Source organism: Panulirus ornatus, chromosome 16, assembly GCF_036320965.1.
Source record: "Panulirus ornatus isolate Po-2019 chromosome 16, ASM3632096v1, whole genome shotgun sequence".
Lineage (NCBI taxonomy): Eukaryota > Metazoa > Arthropoda > Malacostraca > Decapoda > Palinuridae > Panulirus > Panulirus ornatus.
The window spans coordinates 9045059-9066429 of NC_092239.1; the positions used below are offsets into that span (position 1 = coordinate 9045059).

The 21371-nt window shown below is 46.0% G+C and overlaps 1 protein-coding gene across 2 annotated transcripts in view; it reads right to left on the reverse strand.

Moving 5' to 3' along the window:
• The window catches only part of wake (wide awake), a 744672-nt gene that overhangs the window by 545168 nt on the left and 178133 nt on the right, over positions 1-21371 (reverse strand). The window contains exon 2 of one of the 2 annotated variants that reach the window (XM_071671230.1): positions 18413-19780. The exons of the other annotated variant lie outside the window; for it this stretch is intronic. Coding sequence (XP_071527331.1) covers positions 18413-18447 — 35 coding nt within the window. The 5' untranslated portion in view covers positions 18448-19780. The remainder of the gene's footprint in view (positions 1-18412; positions 19781-21371) is intronic. 2 annotated transcript variants of the gene reach the window in all.

Sequence of the window (21371 nt, forward strand, 5' to 3'; positions counted from 1 at the left end):
TCCCCGGAGTGGAAGAGAGGGAGATAGATAGATAGATAGATAGATAGATAGATAGATAGATAGATAGAGAGAGAGAGAGAGAGAGAGAGAGAGAGAGAGAGAGAGAGAGAGAGAGAGAGAGAGAGAGTTATACGTCCACTAACTACTTACGAAAATGGGAGGGAATTTATTGTTCGCTAGTCCAGTTCCATTTGTTAAAATTCAAACTTATGAGGCAGAGGAGCTTAAAGATACGAACATCTTAAAATTTGCGCCGCTGAAGCCGGGACAACCGCTGAGTGAAAAAAGAAAAGTATATAAAGTTGAGGTTATTACAACCATTCCAAAATAAGTGCAAGCCATAACCCGACATTATCACACACACACACACACACACACACACACACACACACACACACACACACACACACACACCAAATTCCACTATCATATCCAAAACGACTTGCCAGGCAATGCATATAAGAACACTCGTAGATTAACTACAATTCTTTAACAGTCTCTTACATACTCGCAGAAGAAGAAGAAATAACCGCACATACTGTCATACAGACATACGATACGTGTTCGAAACATACGACCCAGAGACGGTGTTTTATCCCGGCTATTTCGCATCATACCAAGATGTTTACGTTCCAATAGCTCTGTCAATACACAAAACTCCACTGAATAAGCTTGTGTTTATGTTTTCAAAATCTCTCAAGAAAGTAAGACATACCTGTTGTTACTGATCCTTCTTCCAGTTAGTTATATCTAACGGTACTCTTTTGAACGTGGGTCAGTGATTCCCAAAGCCAAAAGGCATTTACCTTTATCCCGTGTCCACACACCGACCCCTGGTGCTCATCCTCCCCTTGGGGCTGGTCGATAGATGGGGACCTGGTTTTTTTTAAGGAAGTTAAGTCATACGGTGTGCTGAAGGGGGGGGTGCCCACCACCACCATGTGATCACTAAATAGGTTCTTCTACTACAAAATATCACACATCGAGCGTGAACATGACAGTCAAAGAACACATACCTGGGCCACTCCTTCAGCGCGTTAAGAAGAAGAATAAAGACAAAAGGTAAGTGAACAGAGCATCGAGGACCTGCGCCAGAGGTTGTTGAACCCGGTCCACCAGCGCTGCCCAGCCCACCACCGAGAGAGCCAATATATTTGTTCAGGACCAAGGTCATCCAACCACGGCCACCTAGTCACGGTCACCCCAGCCACAGCCACCTAGCCACGACCAACTATTCAAGGCCACTTAGCTAGAGCCACCCAGCCACGTCCACCTAGCCACAGTTCAACTAGCGCTCGGCCAGTCCGCCACACTTAGGTCGTCGAAGTGGGTGTATCTTCGATGACGTCTGCGTCGTCCACGACATCAGGATCGTGGAATTGTGACCTACATTACGTCAATAAGATGGCGCTAATTCGGTGAATTTCACTCGTATATTCTATATTTCTCATTTTTTCTTTTTCTAACCAGTGAATTAATCATTCTTTTAGTAATGAACGGATGCCTTTCTACGAGAGAGAGAGAGAGAGAGAGAGAGAGAGAGAGAGAGAGAGAGAGAGAGAGAGAGAGAGAGAGAGAGAGAGAGAGAGAGAGAGAGCCAGAATGTTTCTGGTGATTCGATGATGAATTTGGGACGCGGGGGGGGGGAGTGTTGGGGGGGGGTGGGGGGACCTTGACGACGATGATAAAGTCATTATGGTGACGGAAGCGGGGCGTCTGGGTGAGACGGTCCTCATCATCACACCGATTCTTGAAGGTACGTTTCCCACTGAATGTTTTCTATCGAGAGCTGCTGCCAGCACACCCAGCCAGCCAGCCAGCCAGCCAGCGGGGAGGCTTAACAAACGAGACTCAACGTGGGGGAACCTCGCTGGGGGACGTCGGTGTGTCTCATATACCTCAGGTGTGGCCAGGTCTTCAGCTGAGGTGAGCAACAGTGGCTTGCTTCTCCGCGCTTCTCCCGGCGTGTGACTGTGGGAGTACACACACACACACACCCTCACCCTCACACACACACACACACACACACCCATACGTGTAAAACTCCTTCTCCCCGTAACACAACAAATAGTAATCCCGGCCACTTAGTCACGGTTACTTAGCGACGGCTATTTTACCACAGCCACCGAGGGACGGTCACCCAGGAGAAGGCTGCCACACCCTGGGTAATCAGCTACCATCACCCAGCCACGGTAGCCCAGGCACGGTTATCATACACAGCCCCCCTACCTTAACCACGGACTCCCCACCACCACCACGACCACCCCTGTCACGGTCCCCTGGCCAAGGTGAGCCCGGAAGGCGGAGGAGGAGGAGGAGGAGGAGGAGGAGGAGGAAGTGGTTGAGGTGGTGGTAAAGAGAGAAGGGGAGGAGGGAGGGACTTGGGTGAGAGTGGTAGGGTTAGTAGAGGGACTACCACCAGTCGGTGTGGTACCGATAGATGGGTTACGTAGGGGTGGTTGGAGAGCCAATTTTGGACAGTGTGGAGGAAGGTATGAGGACATTCATATGGTGGACTACAGGCAAGAATACTGCTATTCGAACGATGAGTTCGAACCATGAATCCAAGTACCTCTGACAGTGTAGTGGAGAGAGAAATAAATACTTTAAAAAAGCAGTTCCGAGGCAAGAAATACCCTCAAAGGCTTAGATGATTGAAATGATTTCCCCTTACACAGAGTCGTCCACTTCTGTTGCACACAAAATATTGGGGGTTCCCTGACGTCAGCCTGCCCATGCATTACGCCTCAGAACCCAAATCCTTAACAAAAGAAACTCAGAACAGCGTTATCATCGCCTGTCCACTGAGTATTTTACTGGAGACACGACTTGGACGTGAGAGCATTCTTGAGTAAAGAAATAATACTAACCTACAATTTCCCACTCCATAAAAGACGAAGAAAGCAGTAAGAAAGAGAAAAAAAAAATCTACTTCTACAAAAGCGCTAAAATCACACATCATCACGATGTCTAGAAGCCCTAAGGGGAATCAAGTCGTCTGACTGCATGGAAAAATGCGATCCAACGACTCTCCATAACTTCGGGCAACACGACTGAAGTCGAGATCATACCTCTCTCAGGCTGGCGGGGTCACGACGACGAAATGATACAGAGACACTGAAGAAAGGAAGGGTGGTCACTCCCCCCCCCCCCTTGAGGAACCCATTGTCGTAAAAAACCTTCCCATATCGAAAGCCTGCGGCAGACGTGTGACATCGGGGAGGTCTTCATCTCCCTAAGCTGCTCCACCCTACTCCTTCCTTCAGCTTGTCCCGTCTCGTTCCATTCTCTCTCTACGGTCAGTTTATCTCCGTCATCGTTAATGGGTTTCTCTCTCTCTCTCTCTCTCTCTCTCTCTCTCTCTCTCTCTCTCTCTCTCTCTCTCTCTCTCTACTCTTTACCAACAGCTCTGTTCCTCAGGACTCTCCGTCATGCATCCTCGTTCATCATAATCTCGTGTGTTCTTCTAACTTCTGCCGCTCATTTCATTTCAAAATTAACGCTTTCCTTTCCCTCATAAACTCTTAGTTTATCATTCTCCTTCCGTCCTTTGTTCAATCTTTCTTTAACTTTTCTTTATATATTTCACTTTAAGGCCAGCCTGAGCTGTGTCCTTGATTAGCACCCCAAGACATCTCAAATGACTGGAGCACCTCGACTTATGAAGTAAATGCTGATGTACTTAATGCACAAACTCTGCAAAAGTCCGTAGCGGGTGTGATTTTTGGATCTGCGGTGGAGACGATGGTGGCGATGCTGTGGTGGAGTCACCCTGTGGGATGAAGGATATCTGCTGGTGGTGGTGGTGGTAGTGTGGAGGTGGTCTGATGGTGGTGTTGGCCGTGGAGTGGTGAGGCGTTAGTCTGGTGGTGACGGTTGTGTGAGACGAGCTTCGTGGAAATGCTTGGACAATGTTCGTCCAGCAGCGGGTGGGGAAAGGCCTGCTGATGGAGGTTAGACTAGGTGGCTACAATATTGGCGATGGGATGGAGGAGATGAAGTGAATATGATGGGGGTGGGAGAAGGTTCGTCAGGGTTTGGTGGAGGGTGGGTGAGTGTGGTCTTGCCGACCTTGGAATTTTTCAAGCCATCAGTGGAACAAGTTGGCTCTATGGTATCATCCTGCTGGGTCACACTGCCTCGTCGGGATGGACTGACGCCGCCCTGGTTCTTCCTCTCCTTTTCGTCTTAAGACAGCGAGAGCAAGTGAGATGCGGTCGTGGGGACATCGAAGCTCTTCCTACAAATACTTTGATTCTCACTTGAACGCCAGAGTTCGACCCTTTCAACACTACAGTTATGACTCTCGGGTCTGATGATGATGACAGTGACCTGGTTTTTGACCTAGTGAACGATGGAAGCACCTCGTCTTAAAGGTCAGGTCAGAACGCCAGCTCTTAATCCCCAAAGGTCGGGTGTCGTGCTCAAGGTCATCATACTCAAGGGTCGAACCTTCGTTCTCAAGCAGTTAATGTTACAGCTGTGTTGGACAAGCCGTAAGAGCTTCTTACACCTCTATTGGACCAGTTTATGAAGGCCTCTCTTTCACTCAAGATATCGCCTCGAACATGAGACTAAAACATCTGAAAATAGAATATAAACTAAAAGGTTATCGAAACCTTCAACAAAATATCCAATGAAAATAATACAGACGACGAAAGAATGAAAGAAATGGACTCTCCGTTGCCATGGAGATGAACACGCCTTGCAGGCATGATCCTAATCTTCGTCCCACGTGCATGCACGTCACTGCATGACTGAGTCTCGTCCCCACGCACGTGCACGTGGATGTACGCTTCTCAAGTACGGTCAACGCACTTTAAAGATGCACGAGGAATCAATAGAGAGGGTCCAGAGAAGGACAACAAAGATGGTATCAAAATTAAGAGGGTGATTTACAAAGAAATGTTAGAGGGCTTGAGTTTTCCACAATGGAAGAGAAAAGAGTGAGGGGTGAATTGATCACAACACTTAACGTTTCCAAACCAGTCTGATAAGATCAGCAACGAACAGGTATTCGATTATATGTATAAAAAAAAGCAAAAAAACCAGAGGCTATAACATGAAATTAAGCAAGATGTAAAACCGTGCTTTCATAGCATAAGATTGGTGGATGAATGGAATTAAATCGTGAATGAGGAGAGCATTCAGAATCTGTGAATGTGGAATGCATACAGCAACTGTGAATGTGAAAGGCGTGTAGAAGCTTAAAAATCTTATTAAGAAAATGGTCGAGAGTGTGGGGGGCCCACATGAGGGTAGAATTTCCCCCCTTCCCACCGCCCAAATACAAATAGGTAATCATGTAAGGACCGACTCCGTCATACATACGAACGTAGGCATTCACTGACCTACGGACAGACGCACTGACAAGAGCATTCACACACACACACACACACACACACACACACACACACACACACACACGAACTCACAGACAATCAAGACAAAAACGTATTCAAAGACACACAGGCAAAAATACTCGGAGAAACCCAGACGCACTCACAGACAAGCAGACTTACTCACAGGCACTCAAAAAACGCACTCAAAAGCCACAGAAGCCGCTCGTTACCACTCCCTTCCTGCATTCCCTCCCCCCTTCCCTCCCCCTCCTAGAGTGTGTGCCGAAGGTTAATGAGGGACGCAATATAATTATGTTTATAATCAAACTCTCGCAAATTGAGTGACGTGGTTCGTGTGGCCATGAGGGGCAGTGCACGCGTGGGTTGCCTGGCTGGAGGATGACCACCTCCTCCACACACTCAAGCCGCTGCCGCCGACGCCCTGCACCACCCACCTACCCAGGCTTAATCCTGATGGAGGAGGCAATAGGCTACGTTCTCGACGACATGGTGTGCGTGTGTGTGTGTCCAGTCGTGCTGGGGCAGGTGGAGGTCTAGTGGCAGAGTATACAAGGCAGATGGGTCTGCTACAAGCAGGGTCGAAGGCGCCTTCAGCTCAGCAGTAGAAAGTGGCTAAAGGGATCGAAACCGTTACCTTAGAAGTTATGGAACGTCTGATAAGAACAATAGAACTAAATCCTTTTAGTTAAAAGCAGATTGTCTTTTGGACAACAGTGATGCCTCATAGAGTCTCTGATACATGATTACTTTATAGAAATCCTGGGAATACGGCGGAATAATACCACGACCTCCTCCACGGATCTCCAACGTTTCGCACAAGGCGATGAAAAGAGTGGACAGGATATCCTCAACTCCACATTGTCATTACTCCACGAAAGAAAAAAGATCAGACAAAAGAGCCTATGTGAGGACTTCCCACTTTCCAAGGCTCTGGCAGTCATCTACTCCTGATGCTACTACCTCCCAAAGGCACCGAAAAAAAAAAAAAGAAGACGAGAGGATCTTCATCAGAATCATGATACGAATGATTCATGAAGCTCCCCAAACATTAAACGTGACTATGGTAATCATTTGCTCTAAGGAACACAAATAAATCACTGATGACCTACGGTTTACATTGTTGTATATTAATATTCAGAAAAAGTAAATACTTTTACGCAAACCTTGGCACTATACGTCAAAAATAGAGTTTAAAATGGGATATTTCGATACAATAATCATGTGACTTCTTTCCATTCGAGTTTCACTGGTTTAGGTAATCAGTTAAATGGGATACACTATTTCACATGGTACTATCTTGATTATCTCATCATATTTCACAATTACCTAATGACCAATTTCCATGAAAGAGTCCTGGATGCTATCCAGGACCTCTTTCTGTAGGCTCCTGCAGCCTAAGAACGCGTTACTTCCAGCAGCAGGGAAATGACGAATCCTTAGGAGTTAGAATCACTTTTACGACATTGCACTCCCGGTGATGGAGCCTCGCCGAAGGCGACTTTTCCACACTCCGTGCGTCTTCGACCAGGCGGAGGCAAATAACACCATTATCTTGATTATATAACATGAAACACGAGTACGTGAGGGGTATCTCTTTAAATCCCTTATGAGTAAAGCATACCAGTTTAATACGTTTTCTAAAAATGTAAGCTAACATCTCTTCAGCTGTATCAATCAGCTGTGTAATAGCACCTCAACCCGATCCTCAATGTATGCTGGATTCCGATAAGGGGAAGAAGATTTAGTTCCCTATACATCAGAGTGTCCCATACAGCCACACTCGTCTATCGTCGGGGAGTCTGAACAGGTGTTAGCCAAGCCTCCACGTACAACAGTAGCTGATGCTCGACTCTTAACATCTGATAGCTCTTCGCTTCGCTGTGTTCGCACTTACCGTCGGGGACTAGGAAGCCGAAGATACTTACCTTCTGTAGCTCTTAGAGATGATGAGCTATTTGCATCACGGAGGAGCAAGGGTGTGCAGACGTACCGCTCAATCCGAGATTAGCAAGACAGTCCAGCAAGCAAGCTTTGATGATTCGAATCAAGTGGCAGGGAGTGGTATACGTGGTGGCAAAACACAGACGGCATCCCTGCCCTACACCAAACAAATCAGACCACAGAAAATGTTCACAAGAGCGACAGAGCTTCACTGTGATCGCTGACGAGGGATTGATGTAGACACAAACCTGAAGTTATGAAGGTCAGAATCTGAAGCACGAAGTATGTATGTGTGTATGCATCTCCGTCATACAGATGGTACCGTGGGATATAATCCGTCACACAGATGGTACCGTGGGATATAATCCGTCACACAGATGGTACCGTGGGATATAATCCGTCACACAGATGGTACCGTGGGATATAATCCGTCACACAGATGGTACCGTGGGATATAATCCGTCACACAGATGGTACCGTGGGATATAATCCGTCACACAGATGGTACCGTGGGATAATCGGTCACACAGATGGTACCGTGGGATAATCGGTCACACAGATGGTACCGTGGGGTAATCCGTCACACAGATGGTACCGTGGGATATAATCCGTCACACAGATGGTACCGTGGGATATAATCCGTCACACAGATGGTACCGTGGGATATAATCCGTCACACAGATGGTACCGTGGGATATAATCCGTCACACAGATGGTACCGTGGGATAATCGGTCACACAGATGGTACCGTGTGATATAAGCCCAGCGCGTAGGTAGTTGCTTAAGGAAACCCCGACACTAAGGATCCATCTCTGAAAGAGAGGGGTCTTGTCCCACCTCAGGCAGCCTAGCTAAATGATAAGCACTAGATCCAGCGCTTGGAGGCCTTTGTAGATAACGAGAGGAAAGGACATCCACAAGGACATCCACGGGAACCACACGTCCATGATACGAACACTGACAAAGAGACGTTGCGAGTGTTCGGCGCTGAAATGAAGAGATGAGGTCGTAGGACATCGAACACGGTCCAAGATATGTATTTTAAGTCCAGTGCTCACTGTGGCCTAAGAGATGAAATCACCATTGTGCCAGTTATGGGTCTAAACCTTCAAAAGTTATCCCGTCTCTCTTCTTGGTACAGAAGAAGCGAACGAACTCTCATAATGAAGCTGCTGTTTGAAAATCAACTTACTTAAAAGTTTCTACACACTGCTTGACCCCCATCTACCACCACCACCACCACTCCAAAAAATGATAGTGATACGAAATTGAAAATGGATACAAATACCGCGCAATTCCGCCGGCTGTGATATTGACAAGGGAATCCCACATCTTAAATCTCCACTAACACTAGATATTGCTCTCTGCTTACATCAAACAGTTATCGGGCTCTTGGCAGTGGTTGCCATGGGGACGGCAAGACACCCGAAAAATAATCATGGTAAAAACCACGACAGTTTTCTTTCGCGTTTGTTTATGAAATCATGAAATCCGAGTTGTTAATTAGGAACGATAAACATCAATGGTCGTATGTACACCAGGTTCTTCCCCTTTTGAAGAAATGGGAAGGGGAAGGGGAAGGAAGGAGGGAGGAAGCAGTAAAGGTGAGGTAGGAATAGAGAATGGGAGGAGGAAGAGGGACAGGAGGATGGAAAAGGAAACAAAGACCTGGGGTTGCTGGAGGGAGTAGGAGGAGGTAGGGAGCTGATGGAAGAGAGAAAGGAATAGGGGGAGAAAAGGGACGGAAAGCACAAGACTCAAGACCACAACAGCAGTAAGAGGAATGCAACGGCATTAACGGCAGCAGGAGCTGCAGCCACAGATTCAGCTGCAAAGGCAACAACAACACAAGCAAGAGTAGCAGCAGCAACAGTAGCGACCGTGTAGGCAACAGCAGCAGATTTTGGAAGGAAGGTGGGCCAGGTAAACAACAGCGGCACAGCAGCAACACCTGAGGGAAGGTGTGCCAGGTAAACAACAGCGGCACAGCAGCAACACCTGAAGGAAGGTGGGCCAGGTAAACAACAGCGGCACAGCAGCAGCCCTTGGAGGGGGGTGGGCCAGGTAAACAGCAGCGGCACAGCAGCAACACCTGGAGGAGGGTGGGCCAGGTATACAGCAACATTGGTGCAGCCGGCTGGCCACCACCCTGGCACAAATATGGTGTGGGCAGCGTTTGGTGTGGGCGGGGTGGCTGTACCCTCATCATGCCTCTTCATGATGGCCACTCCACTCATCTCCCTCCTCACTGTCCCACAGACTCTCTGTGGACGCGGGCGGTGCTCACTTTTGCAGGTTCTGCTTGATGCAGGAGGCAGGGACTCAAGCCTCCTCCCAAGTCCCTTGGCCGAATGCCCTCAGAAGTTGAATATCTGAACCAGGGAACGGACGACGAGGTAGTCATGAAGGAAAAGGGGGATATAATACCCTCTGCCGTTTGGTTACTAGAGGCAAAATTATCACCATAAGAAACAATGCTCTGTTAAAGGAAGGTTAAAAAATTATTCTTAATAGCTTAGTTGAGTCGGCGCTTTCAAACTGCCAATCTTTGCGCTTCGAAGGAGGAGCAACTGGAGGAGGTGGTGCGACTGATAAAAATACATTTACAAGAACGTGGTCAAATCAACTAACTGAAGCAGAGATTGTTTAGCTACAGCGCAACAAAAGATTAGAGGCGAAGAGATACAGAGTTTTAAGATTAGGTGAGGGTACAGTGGGTGGTAAAAATATTTCTCCAGATCATTAAAGAATCGAAAACGTAAGAGCTTCACTCCTTGAACCATCTGTCTGAGAGGAGCTCAGCCACTCCCTATGGTGGACGTCGAAGTCTCCTAAGTTAGAGGACCTCAACTTGAGGATGATTTGTCCAGGCCAAGAGGAATTATGTTAGTTAGAACAAATATATTTACTATCTTACAGTACATAACGAAATCCTCGAGAAATCTGCACTTGACATGAGAAAAAGCATTTTTGACATGTCCTTGTCTACATGAGGAAAGAGTGGTCTGCCATTTTCATCGGTAGTCCTGAGCTTTTACACTCTTGCTTGAATCACTCCAAGTGTTTCACAAGTCCCACACAGCCAGAGTTAGTCAAACAGTTAGCCAGGGAGTCACAATACGAAGAACTTGGGTCAATACAGCAAGACAGACCTGAAGGAACACCGAAGAAGAAGATGCAACCGTGCGGGAGGAGGTATGTCCAACACCCTTACTGGAAGAATTCCCCTCATTTTCAGGGGAATGTCAGCGCTGCCGAGGAGATGTATGCATTAACGTCAGGGTCCGCTGGCCTGGTCGATAAGTAATCAGTTTGAAGATTCTTGGTACCAAAGGTAAAATTAAGCATTTTCCCGAAAGAAAGATGAAGATGAACTGAAAATGTTCGCGAAAATCAATACGGAAAACAGTCTCAGTGTGTGGAATGGCAGGGAAACGATGGGAACGGACCAGTGGCTTCAAGATAGATTTGAACCGTGAACGACATCTGAATCAGTCGAGGATACCAATGAAGTTGCAGCCCAGTTTTTTTTTTCAGCAGTTCAGATCTCTACCGATCTTCCAGAGTACTACCTGATACCACTCGTCTCCCACCCTTATCCTCCATACCCAACACTCCTTCGAAAGTCAGTACGTGAAGCTGAAATCCTCAGACGAGTTGGTTACACACCCTTAGACCGACCAGCCCACAACACACACACACACCCTGGCTTCCTTTGGAAACTCAACGAGGAACTCTGCCTTGAACTGGCCCCAACTTCTCTGCTCCATCATTAACCCGCCTCTCCAGCCATCAAAATGCTCCTGTGATTGGAAAACTTCACAAGTTTCCCCACGTCTACAAGACCACAATCTGACAGCGAGTTACGACCCACTGCCAGCACTCAAGATTCCCAACTTACCCTGAGAGAGTAGCGAGTCTAATTTGGCTTACACAGACGTTGCAAGTTCTGCAGGACTCTCAGCAACTTGATAATATGAAGACCTTTTCTGCCACCTAATGCCCTGCCAACTTCCGCGACTATCTTTATCGCAACGTGAAGAGAAGCAAAACCTCTGTGGCTTCATTTTTGTTGATTTCGCCACAGTTTTCGACCTAGGCCAAACCTTAAGTTTCAGACAAGTTTCACTTCATGGTTTGCACACCTCTTCAGGGGGCATCGTCTGGCTGTACGCTTCCAAGATCCCATTCAAACCTTCCAGTCCCACCACCATGGTGTTCCACAGGCAAAAAAGGCTCTAGTTCTCTTCATCCTGATTAATGCACCCGAATGATGGCGGTACGTCGACGACTTTCCCTTTGGTATCAGAGAACCCCTTAACAGCTTCCGGAGTTGGAGAAACACAGTCACCAATAACCCAACCAAGAGCACTTTGCCTCCAACTGTATGTCCTACATTCTCTTGCTTTTTTAATAGACCCCTCCCAGATCCCTCCATATTGTTCAGTCCAACATGTCTAGTGTATCGCTAGACGATACACTGAAATGTAAGCGACTCATTAAAATGATCATCAGATCTTCAAGTCCTCGTCTTTACATCCCTCGTCAACTCATGATACTTGACCTACCCGGGTCTGAAGTCAAGAGTAACAACACAGCCTTCAGTCTTCCTTACCTCATCTATGCCTCCCTCCGCTTGGTCCTCCTCCTTTTGATCCATAACACAACAAAGAGCCACCTGAAACACTGCAGAAAGAAGGGAGTAGGCCAGATCATCCTCGCTGGTCCCTCGTACACCAACGATCACGAAGTATTCAGTACATTAGACCTGCCAATTCTCTCCAACCATCATCCACGAACCTCTTTTCGTCTGTTCCATCAGCTACTACATCTTCCTCGCCACGTACGTACATCTGATGTCACTGGAGGAGATAGATATCTCATGTCCGAAACTCAGGTTCGACACCCCACTGGCATCCACCTCACCCTAGCTCGAACAGTCCCATTCCAACCAATGTGAACATCATCAATAATTATCAGCAGGCTGTCACCAAATTAGGTGTCAAGATTCCCTCTTCACTTTGTATTCTTTAAATATTGCCCGTATATTTTCAGCCTTTGGCGGCTGTTTATTCAATCAACCATTTATGATAATAACAGAAATGATAATAATAGTAATAATAATAATAATAATAATAATAATAATAATAATAATAATAATAATAATAATGATAATAATAATAAAGATAACATTCTCCCTCATCCTCCACTCCACTTCCTCCAGGTCCATCCCACTCAAACTCAAATCATCTTGCCCCATCGCCCTCTTTCACCTCATTACCTTACTTTCCTTCACATTTACTACCATATCACTATTATTATCATGATTATTATCATCATTATTACATCATTATCATTATCATCATTATCATTATCATCATTATTGATTATTATCATTATCAATATCATCATTATCATCATTATTTGTTAATATTATTATTATTATCATTATTATTATTATTATTATTATTATTATTATTATTATTATTATTATTATTATTAATAACATCCACACAAACACACACATGTCCACGACCTGACTTCCTCTTAATTACCTGTGATATCATACCAACCAGATGATCCTTCTTTCCGAGAGAAATATAAAATCCTAATGAGTCATTAAGAGAAGTTGATTCCCCTGCCAATTTCGCCAAATCTCTCCAATGTCTTTTTCTTTTTTTTTTTTAGAATGTCTACAAAACCTTGAAGGAAAGATGAAGACGATTCAATCCCACGTTTTATGCACTCCGTAAAACTTTATCGTCACAGTCCACGGGTCATATACTCTGGACCTTCCCTTCTCTCCTCATACCAGTAGCGATTTTTAGATAGCGATATTTGAAAAAAAAAAGAAGGAGGATTTTTTCATTGTTTTCAGACACTGATATCTACTTACAATACCGGAGTCTCTCTCGACTCATGGTCTGAGGATAACCTGCAGTTCATCTGGCAAACATTGTTGTATGTACCTACGAGAAAGAAGCAGGAGGAGGAGGAGGCCAGAAGGATAGTGCGCATCTCTATGAAGCTCTGTTTCAAGTGACAGATCCCACTTTAAATTGGGCAGGGTGGGGGTTGGGGGTGTGTGTGTGTGGATGCTGTCCGCAGGCGCCGCAGCTGCGGAGGAGGGAGGAGGTAGGGGAGGATGTCATTTTCTCATCCCACCGACTATGAATGATGGATGGGTGAAGGTGTCTTACAGTCCTGAAGAACACTGCCTAGATTCCCGTGGTTGTCGAGTGCTTTGGGAGAGAGAGAGAGAGAGAGAGAGAGAGAGAGAGAGAGAGAGAGAGAGAGAGAGAGAGAGAGAGAGAGAGAGAGAGAGAGAGAGAGAGAGAGAGAGAGAGAGAGAGAGAGAGAGAGGCGCGAGGCTTGGAGGTCCTGGATTTCTTGGCCAGAGGGAAAGGCAACTGGATTCATGCTCAGATTAAGAGGGGGGTGATAATAATACTCTCTCTCTCTCTCTCTCTCTCTCTCTCTCTCTCTCTCTCTCTCTCTCTCTCTCTCTTCAGCAAGCGTTACACACTAACCTGTCTTAAGGTGAGAGCTTCTTTCACCAAGTGAACACCATGGGAGTGCACCCGGTGAAGAACACTGGGAGTACACCAGGTGAAGAACATGGGAGTGCACGAGGTGAAGAACACTGGGAGTGCACCAGGTGAAGAACATGGGAGTGCACGAGGTGAAAAACATAGAACTGCACACCAGGTGAAGAACGAGTGTGCAAGCAATCAGATGAAGAACAAAGAAGTGCACCACTTGAAGAAAAAAGACAGCAAGTCACTACTTACCCTCTCGTAAGAACTCCTGTGAGCACAACAGGAGGAATCACCTCCTCACTTTAAACCTTCAAAGATCTATCGATTAAACTCTGTCTACGAGAACGGGGGGGAGGGAAGAAGAAGAAGAAGAAGAAGAAGAAGAAGAAGAAGAAGAAGAAGAGGAAGAAGGAAAAGAAGAAGAAGAAGAGGAAGAAGAAGAAGACGAAGAAGAAGAAGAAGAAGAAGGAAAAGAAGAAGAAGAAGAAGAAGAAGAAGAAGACGAAGAAGAAGAAGAAGAAGAAGAAGAAGAAGAAGGAAAAGAAGAAGAAGAAGAAGAAGAAGAAGAAGAAGAAGAAGAAGAAGAAGAAGAAGAAGAAGACGAAGAAGAAGAAGAAGAAGAAGAAGAAGAGGAAGAAAAAGATGAATCAAATCCATTTCCACCAAATTGCCTCCATATTTCTGAGCGCATGATATGATTTAAACAGAAATGGCAGCAAATCATCAACAAAGAATCATAAGAATTGGTTCGGCTTCTGATAATTTATTGGGAACCTTTTCTCACCAAACATTTATTGGGAACCTTTTCTCACCAAACATGAAGATGCTCGTTCATGTTACGAGGTGTGAGCTAAGTTCCTGACCGAGACTCTTTCTAAATTACTTGGAAAAGTATATGAAAAGCTTCGTACCGAAATAGCAACCAGCTGTACAGGTGCGGTTGAGGAGCATGTAGCTACAGGGATGGAGACGAGGTGCGCTCCAGTGGGTGTGGAAGTGTGTGGTGCTGTTGGTGGTATGTGTGAAGGTGTTAAGTGTAGAGCTGTAGTGTGTGTGTGTGTGTGGAGGGGCGATGTGGAGGAGGAACTTTATGATAACAGTGGCGAGGAGTCACTGTGTTATTGGTCTTCTTGTCGACTAGACGTCTGAACATATCTTTGGGTCAGGTGTGTGTGTGTGTGTGTGTGTGTGTGTGTGTGTGTGTGTGTGTGTGTGTGTGTGTGTGTGTGTGTGGTGGACTCAAACATACCTCTTGATGGTCAGGTGTGTGGAGTGGACACTAGTGTTTCTCCTGAGGTCAGGTGTGTGGAGTGGATTCCATCGTTTATACTGAGGTCAGGTATGTGGTGGAGTGGACTCCAGTGTTTATCCTGAGGGTTAGGTGTGTGGAGTGGACTCCAGTGTTTATCCTGAGGGTCAGGTGGACTGAGTTGTATATCCTGGAGTGGCAATACTGTTGTTGACGTATGTCTAGTGGCCTGAGAGAAGGCTTGCCAACCATGCGTGGTCTCTCGCTGTTCTGTCGTACGTTAGATAGCATTTTGTCTACGAGTGTGTGGCGAGGTAGTGTATGCCAAGTGCTTGTTTATGTCTACATAGCTCAGTATGACGAGGGATGGGCGAGATCAGTGCTATATTCTATGTTGCGTGAGTTGAGTGTGGAGGGTGATGATGGCGGTGGTGGAGGAGGTAGTAGTGCATGGTGTGGCGAGTAATGGTGGTTGGTGGAGTGTCTTGGATGCACTCCATGCTGTGAGGGGATGAGGGGAGGAGGCTCAGAGGTGATTCCTTTTCAGGTCAGCCTCTCAGGGACTTTTGGTAATGGCGTCCTGGACGGATACGGGTCAGCAGGAGAGCAATTTCGGTAGTCTGCCAGGTTTTAGGACTGCTGGCAATATGTTCCCAAAAGTTTGTGTGAGGAGTTTGTGGATGATCTGATTGCGTCGCATGCATCAGCTGTCGTGGATGATGGGTTGTGCTTTACGAAGACGTCTGCTCGTTGCTCTGGAATACGGACTGTACTGCGTGCTGTAAACAGGACTTCGTGAGCAGGTAGGTGGAAGGGCATTATGTGATGTATGAATTATCTCTACAGTGCGCCATGATATTTTAGAAGGTTATTTTGTGGTCCATTGTAGCGAGAGAGGTGGGCTGGTCTGTTCTATGACCAGTCCGTGATGAGGCTCGTGATCGCGTTTTGTTCTGCGATCGTATTTGTTCAGTATCACACTCGCGTGGGCGAGGAGGGATTTTTTGGTGTCGAGTATTACTGCGCTGTTTTACGAGGCTGAGAATCTGTTGCGGGGAAGAAGTCTGGGTTCGAGAAATGTTTTCTTGTGGTACTGTGGATTGCTACTGACGCAGGTTATGGCGTGGCCTGACGGCTGGCAGGAGTCTAGAAGAAGAAGAAGAAGAAGAAGAGAAAGAACACGAGAGGTATTCTTGAAGGATGGACACTGTTGTAAGTGTGGTGGACGACGATGGATCACTGCGACGCCAGCAGTGAACGAGTCACTGTGGTCAGTTAGTTACTGACACAGACATTATCAAAAAAAATTGCAGGTGGGAGCCTGAAATTAATATGATTCATTGTGTATAATGAAACTGCACGAATGTGGGAAAAAAAATGATGGAGAGCTGTGGGTTACCGCGAGGGGTCCGAAACTTCCATCAAAACGTCCACGATAAAACCATCACATGCATTTGCAGTGACAGTAATACGAGGGGTTTTACGTATAGTAACTCTTTCACCATTACATACCCAGTCTAATTCTTGTCATGGCCAGTTGTTTTTGTGCTAAATTTGATATTTGAACTTATAAGGAATTTTTGAGCCATAAGAGAAAAGGATCATCTATCTGTACCTTAAAATGAATTAAAGGGAAGGGTGTGGAGTACCTAGGAGCCGGGCCCCCAGGTATATGGCTAAAATAATCGGGTGAATCATCTTTTGAACGTAACTTCCCCCCACGGCTAACGAAGCGATGGTCCTCCTCGGCCTCCGCACTGTGCATTTTCTCTCGTCGTTACGCGGGCGACTGAACTAACCACGGCGCCATGATCATTACGTATTGGAATGTTCCAGTCTCGTGCACTTGGGCAGAATGTGGAGGAGGTAGCGACCGGCCTCAAAACCGATATCGTGAACGTTATGCAAAGCCTAGTTCGCGAAGCCGCTGACGAAACGTATCTTACACTCGATGTGGACAATACGAGTTATCATATTACCAGTAACCCCTCGGATCAACACATCAGTCAAGGTCAAGTAATCGAACATTATGATGACAGGATGTCATGACATCGGAAACTGAAATATATATATGTCAAAGAAATTATAATAAAACTATGACGTGTGCAAAATCAAAGTCAAGTGGCAAAAGAAATGACTAAAAAATGAATTTCTTTTTTAGAGAACTATCCCCTTTGAAGGCCACAACGCAACATCTTGAGTCACATTATAACAGCCAAATGTGAAAGAGAGAGTTACACATGTGAAATAATGTTACGCGAATACGTGTAAAGATGTGCATATTTGGTACAAGTAAAAAAAAAAAAAAAGATATCACCAGATACAAAAAGGAAGAACCAGCGTGTATTGATTGGTCCTACAACGAGTGTGTATTGATTGCTCCTTACCCAGAGGCTACGAAATGTGGGGAGGAATGGAGGCGAAAAGGCAGTGCCTTCTGGGGCCCGGCATCCTTATCCCCCGGAGGTCGAACTAGAAGTCAGCCAACAACAGTCGTCCAGCTCGGTCAGAGAGCAATTTCGCTGCTGGCCTTATGACTGCGTCATGACCCACCTGTGATCCCAGTCTTTGTCTTCAAATACATTACACCTGATCACTCCTTGTGGAGTGGTAGCTCAAACGTTTGCAGTGCTTCACAATAGGTCCATTTCTTCTGTTCACAGAAGGACATAAACAGACCTAAGAGCAGGAGTAAACCTTTGACGAGAGGGTGGAGGGTAAGGATCTCAAGCGGCTGCCATATGGATCACTGCCAACAGACCACTGGCAAGAAAGAAGGAAGGTACATGACGGAGTGGAAATGGTATGGAACCAATAACTCGAAGGAATCTTGATGGGCAGTCCGCCCGCTGGCCCCCCTCCTTCGAACTACAGATTACAACCCTTGGGTACGTGGGAAGGAGAGACGACAAGAGACCTGATGGACCATAACGAAGTTATTGGTAAGAGAAGAAAAGAAAATGCATTATAGTGGTTGAAACAAGAGAGCAAAGGGATGGGATGAATGTGGCCTTTCAAGGAGCGGGTCCAACCAACATCACGGCATCATAACCAAGGGTCGTAACGTCATGCTCAGTGGTCGTACCTTCCTCCTCCAACTCAAGGAGTCAAACGTGAGCTACAGACTTACCATGAAGAGGAACACCCACTCAATAACCGAACAAAAGTATTTCCCTATGGTTAAAACATTGCCAGGAATACGTTATTATGTACTAAGATAAATACCCGAGTCTTATTCCCATGCTAAAGAGACCTGACGACGAGGAGGGGGAGAGAGAGAGAGAGAAAGAGAGACAGAGGAGTGAACAGGCATCACTTACCAGACGAGCTTAGCGAAGCAGGCGTGCATGGACATGGTCCTCGTGGCGGTGGTGGCCGCGCGCGGACGGTGACGCCTTCCCAATGCGCTCCTCACCTTCAGTCGCCACAAATCATCCTCTTGCGGCAGCTTGCACACTTTTACTCGGTCGCACACACCACAACTTTTGTTAACGTGTGCTTATCGCGCCATCTTAATTCCTTTCCACATACTTATCTATATATTTTCCAGCAACTTCGAAGGTATTTTCCAGGATCACTGCTTCCAGACTTGTTGTTCAGAGACAATAATTTTTCGAACACTTCTTCTTTTTTTCCACCAATCTTAATCTTGCTTATCTCATCTTATCTTTAAACACTTATCAACATACCACACTTCCTCCGGTAATCACCCACACACTTAACTCCTTTTCAATTATATTCACTTAATAACTAAAGCTAAGAATATATTGATATCTTTTTCTCTATAATTACTTCACATTTTTACGTATATTCCACATTTTTCCTGGGAACAGACCTACAACTACTGCGTGGCAAAACACATCATCCATCACCATGTAATCTCACTTGCAAGAATTTGTATATACTCTATCCATATACATCACGCGTACCACGAATATTTTCTTCTATATCTACTTTCTAAAGCACACACATGTGAGCTACATATCCACACATGTATCCAGGATCATAAGCTACACATTCACTTGTATATAAGAATACATAAGCTGTGTAATTCTTTTCATACATATATATGTATATACAAGGATCACACGTAATCATCTATACACATGTAAACTCAGCATTATCTGATGGACGAAGGCTACCAGGGAGTTCTCTGTTGTTTCTGTGACGGTCGCAACCATCAAAATACCTGAAAGGGAGTCAGCAGCAGCATGGCGCCACGATCGTCAAGTCTCCACTACTACCTTCGTATTGGCAGCACACTGGTCCCTCCTCACACGTCCACCCGCGCACCACACCATCATGACGGCCTTCATCTCTCACGTTGAATGCATTATGGTGCTCCGTTGACCAGCCCTTAGGAGACTTCACGACTTGGCTGAAGACACAAATCCTTTTCAGGCAGTTTTATTATATTTTTCAAAATGATTCATCCATTTTTACAATGTCTCTTTTTTTTTTTTGGGTCTTATATTGGATTGTACATGCTAACACTTTTGGCCAGAATGCTAATTTATGACAGCTTCTTTTTTTCAACAATTTTCTTCACTCGTACCGAAATTTGAAAGTCAAATGTAACAATGCTGCCAGATGTCTCCCACACAGATTTTTACAACTGTTAACCAAAAGATACTTCACTTTCTCTCTCTTTCTCTCTCTTTCTTTTCCTCGCACTATCTTTTATTTTGCTGAAAATTCAAGAAAAAAAAAAAAGATTGAATACGACCATTAAATCAACTGGCACAGCAAGGATCCACTTGAGAACGCAAACACGAGATTGAGTCACGAGTTCTGTCCCTCCTGAACATCACAGTAATCATAACACCGCAGCATACCACAGTCCCAGGCCACAATTAAGCCAGACGTCACCCAGCCTACGTCCGTTCCCGAGATGAGGTAAAGCCCATAATGATGATCACGCTGCCAACCCCAGCCCAGACGCGAGTTTCCGGGGAAGTCGAACTAGCAGCAAGTGTCACCTTACAATGACTTCACATGTGACGGAACCACCAGCTCAGCGTGTTACGAATCCCACCTACGGGATATTCCTACGTTACATGACTTTAAAAGCAAATCTTTGGCAAAGACTCTCGCCAGATCTTTGGCAAAGACTGAGACTAAATCTTTGGCAACCAGCTCAGCGTGTTACGAATCCCACCTACAGGATATTCCTACGTTACATGACTTTAAAAAGCAAGTCTTTGGCAAAGACTCTCGCCAGATCTTTGGCAAAGACTGAGACTAGATCTTTGGCAAAGACTGAGACTAGATCTTTGGCAAGACTCTATCCCGGATTTTCGACAGAGACTCTCTACCAAGATCTTTGACAAAGACCTTGTACCCACATGTTTGAGACCTTGTACCTACATATTCTGTCTATTACTTATCAACAAGAGTGGAAAGACATGTGTGTGCCAGTCCTACATTGGCCGCAGCCATGGATGTCACTTCCTAGAGCACTATGTGGCGTGTGCCACTGTCAAACACATGTGATGCAATTATGCAGCAGTGTAATTACCAGCGGCATTAATAGCTCCCTTACACGGAGCTGCCCGAGACGCTCGACCCCGTAAACAAGACGGCACGACCCTTGAGCACGACTGTGCTGGGGGGGGGGGGACCCCTCAAGCACGACGGCACGACCCTGGAGCATGAAGGTACGACCCGCCCACACAACGGGACGATCCTCCAATACGACAGTAAGACCCTAGACCACGACAGTACCATCCTTGGGTGCAATAGCTTAGGGATTCGCAATACGACTTTCCAAAGAATCGTAAACTTGCAAAACTGCATCATTCTCTGATTATCATGAATGTCACCACTAGTTATTACTATCATTATTCATACACTTTCATCAGTATAACTCAATTTGTTTCACTATTGTGTAGTGTTGTTACTGGGCTGATAATTCCTCGATCAAACAACATTTTCCTTTCTCAAGACATGGGCACCAGAGTGAGTGTGAGGCAGCATGGGCACGAGAGTGAGTGTGAGGCAGCATGGGCACCAGAGTGAGTGTGAGGCAGCATGGGCACCAGAGTGAGTGTGAGGCAGCATGGGCACGAGAGTGAGTGTGAGGCAGCATGGGCAACCAGAGTGAGTGTGAGGCAGCATGGGCACGAGAGTGAGTGTGAGGCAGCATGGGCACCAGAGTGAGTGTGAGGCAGCATGGGCACGAGAGTGAGTGTGAGGCAGCATGGGCAACCAGAGTGAGTGTGAGGCAGCATGGGCACCAGAGTGAGTGTGAGGCAGCATGGGCACCAGAGTGAGTGTGAG